The sequence below is a fragment of the Castor canadensis genome, chromosome 14 (assembly GCF_047511655.1).
Source record: "Castor canadensis chromosome 14, mCasCan1.hap1v2, whole genome shotgun sequence".
NCBI lineage: Eukaryota > Metazoa > Chordata > Mammalia > Rodentia > Castoridae > Castor > Castor canadensis.
In genome coordinates, this window is record NC_133399.1 from 3,444,669 (window position 1) to 3,453,943 (window position 9,275).

Sequence of the window (9,275 nt, forward strand, 5' to 3'; positions counted from 1 at the left end):
GTGCTTGCGAATCACCTAACATGGAAGTAGTGTTATGCAAGTACATATGCACGCCACTGTTTTGATAATAGCTCTCTTTATGTTCCGGTGCATATCATTTAATGTTCATTAAATGAACATATATAGGACACAACACCAACACTTCTCAGTAAATCTTTAATATAATAACTGTGCTATTCTCATTTTTAACAGAAATGATGTGTTAGAGTTACTATGTGGACATGAGCAAAGTATTCAATGTGGTGAAACCTTTCAACAGTGTCTAAAGCATTGTGTAAAAAGTGAAAATCATCCAAGAACATCAGCATGTAAATGCTATATATGTGAGACTTGTGCGCAGACCTTCACTGATCCCAAGGGTACTCTGATCCATGAAAAGATGCACAAGGCAGAGAAGCCCCATGAAAGCAAATACTGTGAGAGGGCCTTCAGTCCTTTCAGCCATGTTCAGAGACCTGAAAGAATTCACATTGGAGATATACCCTATGGATGTAAGCAATGTGGGAAAGCCTTTGCATATTACAGTGCCTTTGAAATACATAAAAGAATACACACTGGGGAGAAACCCTATGGATGTAAGAAATGTCTGAAAGCCTACGCATATGCTGGTGACCTTCAAAAACATGAAAGTACTCACAGTGGAGAGAAACCATATGAATGTAAGCAGTGTGGGAAAGCCTTTGCGTATTCCAGTGTCCTTCAAGTACATAAAAGAAAACACACTGGAGAGAAACCCTATGGATGTGAAAAATGTGGGAAAGCCTATGCATGTGCCAGTGACCTTCAAAAACATGAAAGAACTCACAGTGGAGAGAAACCTTATGGATGTAAACATTGCGGGAAAGCTTTCACTGCTTTCAGTCATCTTAATGTACATGAAAAAATTCACACTGGAGAAAAATCATATGAATGTAAGTATTGTGGAAAAGGTTTCATTGAAGCCAATAAACTTAGAACTCATGAAATTTGTCACTCTGGACAGAAACCTTATTCATGTAAGCAATGTGGGGGATCCTTTGCATATTCCAGTACCCTTCTTATGAATAAAAGAAAACACACAGGAGAGGAACCCTATGCATGTAAGCAATGTGGGAAAGTCTTTCCATATTCCAGTGCCCTTCAAGTACATGAAAGAAAACATACTGGAGAAAAACCCTATGGATGTAAACAATGTGGGAGAGCCTTCAGGTTTTCCAGTCATCTTAAAGTTCATGAAAGAACTCACAGCATAGAAAAACCATTTGCATGTAAGTATTGTGGGAAAGCCTTCACTGTTTCCTATCACTTTAGAAGACATGAACTTTCTCACTCTAGAAAGAACCCCTATGCACATGAGAAAGCATTCTCTTATTCTGGTACTCTTCATACTCATGAAAGAATTCACTCTGGAGAGAAAGCCTTTGGATGTAAACAATGTGGGAAAGCCTTTTCTTATTACAGTCGCCTTAAAGAACATGAAAAGACTCACACTGGAGAAAAACCTTTTGGATGTAAGTATTGTGGGAAAGCCTTCACTCGTTCCACCTCCCTTAAAAGACATGGAAGAACGCATACAGGTGAGAAACCTTTTGGATGCAAACAATGTGGGAAAGCCTTTGCTCTTTACAGTTCTCTTAAAGAACATGAAAAAACTCACACTGGAGAAAAACCATATGGATGTAAACGTTGTGGGAAAGCCTTCACTCGTTCTACTTCCCTTAAGGTACATGAAAGAACTCACACTGGAGAGAAACCCTATGAATGTAAGCAATGTGGGAAGGTCTTTGCATATTTTAGTGCCCTTCAAATACATAAAAGAAGACATACTGGAGAGAAACCTTATGTATGTAAGCAATGTGGGAAAGCTTATGGTCATTCTAATACCCTTCATATTCATGAAAGAACTCACACTGGAGAGAAACCCTATAGTTGTAAGCAATGTGGCAAAGCCTATACTCGCTCCAGTTGCCTTAAAAAACATGAAATCATTCACTCTGCAGAGAACCCCTATGCATGTAAGCAGTGTGGGAAAGCCTTTTTAACTTCCAGTTTTCTTAAAAAACATGAACGAACTCACTTTGGTTAGAAACTCTATGGATGTGGGAAATGTGTGGAAGCATTCAGATATACCAGTCTCCTTGAAAGACATGAAAGAACTCAGAGGAGAGAGACACCCTGTTTGAAGTGAGGAAAAATGTAATTTACCTGAGTTTCATTCATTGACAAAAGAAGTACACTCCTTTTCCATTTCTCCGTTTGAGTTATTTCTTCACACTGTGTGATGCCATAATTGCTAATATTTCACTTGATGCTTTCTTTCCTTCTCTTCTTCCATCTGTCTAGTGTTTTTTTGGAGCTGCCCTAATATCCCTAAACATCCAGAGCCTCCCCACCCCTATTTCCAAAGCCAACTACCCTTCTGAAATTCATGATTGCATTTCAAGTATTTGTCACTGGTGCTATATTTCATTTGTTTCTGTCTTTGTATCATTTTTCCCACACAGCAATAAATGTACATGAGATTAGACATTTCTGTATGGGAACATGAGAAAAAGCTGAGCAGACCTGCCTGCTAAGCATGTTTGGCCAGGTGACAGTTCCTCACTCCTGTAATCCTAGCTTCTTGGGAGGCTGAGATCAGGAGAATGTATTCTGTTTTACCACTTTTTCTTTCATCCATCCTTTTCCCTGAGTCATATCATTTACGTTGGAGGTATGTTGTATGTCTTTTCATTTGAGTTCACCTTGCTCTGAATGGGAGACCACTTCCAGTCCTTATTTTTTCTTTATTGACTATTTAAATGATAAACACTTTTCTACAATGCATTGAACTCTGTCCTCCCAACAATAGAGAGACATTTCAAATTTGGTGGTGTTATGTTACCCTAAGCCCATAGTTATATGAAAGTATAAGTTGAAAGTACACTTAGTTCACCTGCCCTACTAATTTCAAAGATTAGCTGAGCCTTGTAGTTTCTCATTGCACAAATTCACCAAAATATTACTATATTATAATAAAGGATTGAGTATCTCATGTAATTCATTGATTATGGTTCATTGCAAAGGATGAATTTGTATGCTCTTCAACAGGAAGCCTACTGTGGTGTAGCAAGCTGTTACTGACCAGTCTCACCAAACAATACTATACTGCCCATCACTAAACAGAATGAAGCTTGAATCATGTAGGTACTTTATGTACTGTAACTGGTGATATGAGAAAATGATCTGGTCAGTGTTGGTCATTGTATTTTTGTGAGAAAATTTAAGTGTTGAGGAAATGTGCAAATACCCATTAGAAGCTGAAACAATCAAAGTTTGTGAAGGAAAATAAATGATGTCAAGTGACACAGTATAGAAGCTATGGTAGAGCAAGCAATTACTATTTAATGATGTAATGAACACAGGGAAATATCCCTGCTTTACTGGTCTTCCAGTATTTAAAATTAATGTCTTTTGAATATGACTTCTTAGAAATAGACACCAGAGCTGATATGAAAATTGATACAGACATGTAGTTTTCCCTTGTGTTCTGAAGGTGTCCCCCACATCTTGTTTTAAAAGTGGTATGTATAGCTCATGAAGTTTTATTCAATAATAAAGAAGAAGGAAATTACAACATCTGCAGAAAAATGGATGGAACTGAAGGTCATCATGGTAAGCAAAATAAGCCAAGTTCAGTGGGGCATTTATTGCAAATTTCCTCTCAGATGTGGACTCTAGTCCAAATTTTATTTATACAGACATTTACACACATACATACTTGCATATATACACAAATAGCAGGAATACAGTGGTGAGACAGAGAGTCGTGACTGGCAGTGTCAACAGGGCAAGAAATGATGGGGGGAAATGTATCAGCATATATTTTGGGTGTATGATGATGGCATAATAAAACCCAATAAAATCTATTAAAATTAGAGATTGGGGTTAGGTGGGTAAAGGAAAGAACAATTGGGGCTTAATCTGATCACATACAATATGTGCATATAAGAAACACCGCAGTGGAATCCCTTTGTGCAACTAACAATCAAATATAAATAAAACATTGTAGCAGGGCAAGCAATTCAAAATGTCATTTAAAAGTTGTCATCACTAATATTTTCAAGGTTTTAGAGGCAGAAATCTACTCTACTCACATTTACTGGGTGCCTTTTCTTTGTCTTGATCTACCACATCTACAATAAATGATGGCTTCAGCCAATATAAAAATCCATAAAAGTAAGCCACATAAAAATAAAAAGCCCACTCAAAGCCTCAGGAATATGTACACTCCTTTTCATGTACTTCAAAATTCTTAAATTTTTTTGAGACTTCCCTTCAATACACACTTTATTCATAAGTTTATACTTTATTAATTGCTGGAAAATTTTGCAAATATGGTTTTGCTATTGATTTTCAGTTCTATTGCAATATGATTTGAAATCATGCTTAATATGATTGCTATTCTTTTAGATTAGCTAACAGCTGTTTTTTTCTGGCTGTGTTCATTTTCTTGAGATGGGGTCTGTATAAGTGCTATGCTTACCTCAAACTCATTACCTTCCTACCTCTACTTGCAGCCATGTGTGTATTTTAGGTAGGAACATGTTCCTACCTAAACATAGGACCTATGTCAGCGGATGCTTGATGTCATCTTGAGAAGGATATGTACTTTGCAGTTGGATAAAATATTCTGTAATATCACAGTAACAACTGTGAAAAGAAACATCGTTACAGCAATACATAACTAAGAATTACAAAAGAAACAAACATTATTAAGCCTGTTAACCACTAGGACAGATGAGGGAAAGAGAGGAATGTGTTTGGTGTAGCCCCAGGTCATGGAGTGGAGTTCAAGGATAGCCCAGGAAACAGCAGATCCTCCCCCACAACTGAGAAAAATGATTTTTTTTTGTGAAGTTCATGGGAGATGCATTCACAGGCCAATTTCTAGATCAAGTGTTTCAAAAGTAAAGACAGATAAGAATTTTGTTAAGAATCTTAGTCATAATAGTCTTATAGAGACCAGTGATATGTCAAATCCCATTGACATAGACTTGAGTTTTCGGTATAAATGTGACCATCAGCATTCAGAGTAATTAATACATAGAGAGTGTGGAGAAAGTTAACAATAGGCTCATTCTGTTTCCGAATTTAACTAAAGCTAGTTGATTGGAAGTCAGCTTAACTGATTAATACTAAGTGATTAATACCAAGACCACAGCAATGAATAGAGATGTGTAGGACTATTCAATATACATCTGGAAAATGTCAGTGTCAAGCAGTGGCTTCAAAGCTCAAGTGATGAGTAGATGTGCAGTGACATTTCAGATAGCATAGAAAAACTATCAAGGAAGTTGAATTGGTAATGACTTAATCTGTGCGATCCTTTAGGTATAAAAATGGTAAGGCAGAAATTCTTGGAGAAATAGTGAAAGATGTTTCAAAGCCTTCTGAAGCTTGAAAAGTATGCAGTATGCTTTTAGATAGATTTTAATGAGAGGGGCCTGTTTTTCATGTTTATGATTTTTATTCTATTAAACTTAAGTGGGGCCAAGTACTTGAAACTCTAGAGATGAGTTAGACTGAAGGGTTAAGTAATGGAAGTTGTAGTGCATAACTAAGTAATTGAGAGAGTCATACTTTCTTATTTTATGGGTGGGGGCTACACCTGAATGGTAGAAGGCTCACATGAACCCTGCAAAGAAAAAAACTTTAAAGGCAGTAACACAAATGACTCCCTATCATAATACTTTTTGTGAAGTAGATGCATGGTGATCTTGAAATGTCCATTTTTATTATGCATCTTGTCTCCCCAGTATATTTTTAATTAATTTGTTAGTAAATGAAAAGATACTACATGTGTTAAAGTTGAGTAATATTACTGGATTAATTATCAGTAGTGAGGAAAAAGGGTTTCTGTTCAGGTTAGGGGCTTGTATCTACCATATGATATACATAGGTTTGTTGGGTTCCTCAGTGTCATTATATTGAAATAATCTGATTGAGTGCAAATACATAGGATTTAGCACTATAGCCAATCTGTAAAGTCTGCAGGATTTAAATTATAAAATCATCACAGTTGTAGGATGGAGTGATGTTGAAAGTAATGTTGATCCAACAGCCCAAGTCCTTGGGCAAGTGGCCTGAATGATGTTAGCTTGTTAATTGAATGGATAATTCCATAGGTAAATAAAAAAGCTATTGGTTTCTCTAACTTGTACCAGAATTAAGTTTCAAGTGCCTTTGGGTACAAAATGGGCTTTAGTTTTATGTCAAACTTCAGTGATCACTTTTCCCAGTCAATATGGGATGACCACACCTCGATTTGTGGATAGTTGTGTAATGGTATGTGAGTGAGGGAGTGAGTGAATGGCATAAGAGTCCTATCAGATTTGGGATGCCAATAAAATAGGAAATTCATGCGAAGGATCAAGTTATTTATTTCTTTATTTTTGTGGGACTGTAAGTTGAACACAGCAGTTCATACTTGCAAAGAAGGCCCTCTATTGTTTGCGTTACATCTCTAACCTGTGTTATTTTGCTTATTTGGAGATAGGATCTGCAGAACTGTCTGCCTAAACTGGCTTTGAACCCCAATCTTACTGATCTCAGCCTCCTGAGTACCTAGGATTACAGGTGTGAGCCTCTGGTGCCCATCGATTCTTTCCTTTGTATTGTGTAGTATTATCATCTTTTTAATTGGGAGTTGAAATAACACTTGCTGGAAGAGATCAGTCGATTATTGATAAGATGTTTAGAAGTAGGGAAGATAGCACTAAGAAGAAATCGATAAAATATTGAAGGTAATGTATTATTGTAGGCTCACTTAATAGGACAAAACATTTAGTTGATTTCTTCTTTTAAAAATGTATTATTTTGTTTTTATGCAGTGCTGGGGATGGAATCCAGGGCCTTGCTCATGGTAAGCAATTGCTATGCCATTGAGCTATGCATTTCTTTTATCAAGGACTTATTTTCATATTTTAATGTTTTCATTGAAGGGCAAATAGTCTGAAACTCCATCTCCAAAACCTCAGCAAAATTGAGGGGGTGTGGTGTGGCTGACATGGTAGAGTACCTGCAATTTCAAACACCTGTCCTAGAAAAGAAGAAAAAAATGCAGAAATTATTAATACAGATAACATGATCATCAGGTAAGTGGATGCAATTGTTACAGAAGTCATTAGCTCATACCTGCAGAAAACCGTTTCTTATGAACATAAGGAATACTCAAAAGATATACTGCACATTCTAAGCTATAGCATGCACTTTAACATAAATCTATAGAAATAAAGGTGTTCCCAGTGAGGTCTGTTGACAGTGTGCATCTACAGAGTAGTTGGAATTGGGTGAGCCACATATACATGTGGTTGGGTTTTCTCTCCTTTCTAAAGGTGTAACTCTGGTTATGGGACTGTTTTCTGTACAGGTTTTTAATCTTGACATGCATAATTATCCTAGAGTCACACTGATACATGTACTTAGGAAGAAAATCTGTGAAGGTCAGACTTTGGGAAAGTTGCATTTAGGTTGTCTCCTGGAAAACAGCTTTATGCATTTGACAGTTTCTTTCAACTATAACCTTAAAGTGAATGAGGGAAATTTGTCTATCTGAGAACTATTAGTGGAAAAGCCTAGAGTTTTCTCAGTAGGAGGATGGAACAGCAGTATGTGATGGGCCCCCAGCGTTATATCCTCAGTTTTCACTGGTCATCAATAGGTACTCACACACTGCAGGATCCCTTTTCAGCATTCAATGTGCTCTTCTCTCTCTCAGATATGTTAAAATGTGAATGCGTGTTTTCCTTGTGCTCTGCACAAAGAAGCCTCCTGTGAGTTTATTCAAAGGTTGCTTTTCATTCCTCTGGATTTCTTTGTATAGTTTGTTGCCCTGTAACTCCATTTTCTCTAAAAAATTTAATTACATTGTTGGTGCATTTTTATGTTTGTTCCTAGCAATGAACATTTAAAAATAATATCTGAGTTGGGCACCAATGGCTCATGCTTATAATCCTAGCAAGTAGGGAGAGTGAGGTCAGGAGGATCCTGGTTCAAAACCAGGTAGTGGTTGATTCAGTGTGTAATTTTTATGATCTGAGATATTCTGACAAACAGAATCTGAAAGAAACCTTTGGGTTCTTCCTGCTGGAATAAAACTTTTGCATGTTTGAGAGTAGATGTGGGTGTGTAGTACAATTTTTACAATTTGGTCCTTGTGTCAGTTTTTGGCTCAGAGATAATCAGAACATTTAAGACTTTAGGAAATTGCTTAAGAGAACAAACTTATGAATGTTTGGCCTGGAAAGTGGTGTAGAACAACAGACAAAAGACATGGGAATCTGTTCTGTTAAAAAAATCTCAGGCTAATACCCAAATACATGGGAAGATCTATATATCAAGATAGAGGAGGCATCTAGATACCCTGATAGACATGATGAAAGAAGTGTCTATACACATATTATCACAGTCATAAGCCAAGAAGAGCTAACAAAGAATATAGAAGCTTCACGATAGAATAGCCACGAGTTACAAAGGTAAACCCATGTAAATAATATCAGATATTTCAACTGAAACCCTAGATGCCTGGGGATCACAAAAGATTTGTGTCAAGCAGAAAACATTTGCCCAATTTTTTCTGTTTTCTAGAAGAGTCTGTCCAATACTGAATCTTCAATGCCTTCCCACCATCACCAGGCTTGAAAGGTATCCACTCACTGGCCCTACGCCTCAGAGATACTAGAGATTGGTTGGTGCCACTAGTCCACCAGCTTCACATTTATTAAGGAATATTTTGTATTTACTGTGATCCCTTCCTTTCAATCTTTCTCTAATTATCTGTCATTTATTTTTTACTGGCATGCTTTGATTTTTTTCTTTTATTATTTGTCTCTACTAATAATGTTTTCTTTGTAGTAACCAGAAAATATCTTATGGTTATTATATTTTAAATTTAGGAAACAAAAGCTTCGGGGGAAAATGGAGCAGCAGGTTCTGCAACTGACATCAGGACATCCAAGTCCCTGCATTGGTCAGATATAACTAATGTGTCCTTCCCATTTTGAAACACCTGGCCCCAGCAGGACCCATTGCTATCTGTATTCCCTTATTGACATGTTCTTACTTTCTTGAGTGGTACAGTGTAGATTGAGAGATCAGATGTGAGAAATTCTTATCCAAGCAGCCAAGTGCCTGATAACCAAGTTCCCAAAGTATGACAATACCAGGTCTTTCTTCCAGTTCCACTGAGGGCTCACCCTTCCTGGTCTGTATAGCAGTCCTTCTGTGAGATCAGAAGCCATCTGCTAGGACACTGT

The 9,275-nt window shown here is 37.1% G+C and overlaps 1 protein-coding gene across 1 annotated transcript in view; it reads left to right on the plus strand.

Annotated features, from left to right (window-relative positions):
* Nucleotides 1-3,013, plus strand: part of LOC109680401 (uncharacterized) — a 33,471-nt gene extending 30,458 nt beyond the window's left edge. Inside the window, exon 4 of the mRNA XM_074053684.1 lies at nt 193-3,013. Coding sequence (XP_073909785.1) covers nt 193-2,065 — 1,873 coding nt within the window. The 3' untranslated portion in view covers nt 2,066-3,013. The remainder of the gene's footprint in view (nt 1-192) is intronic.
* The last annotated feature ends 6,262 nt before the right edge of the window (nt 3,014-9,275 follow it).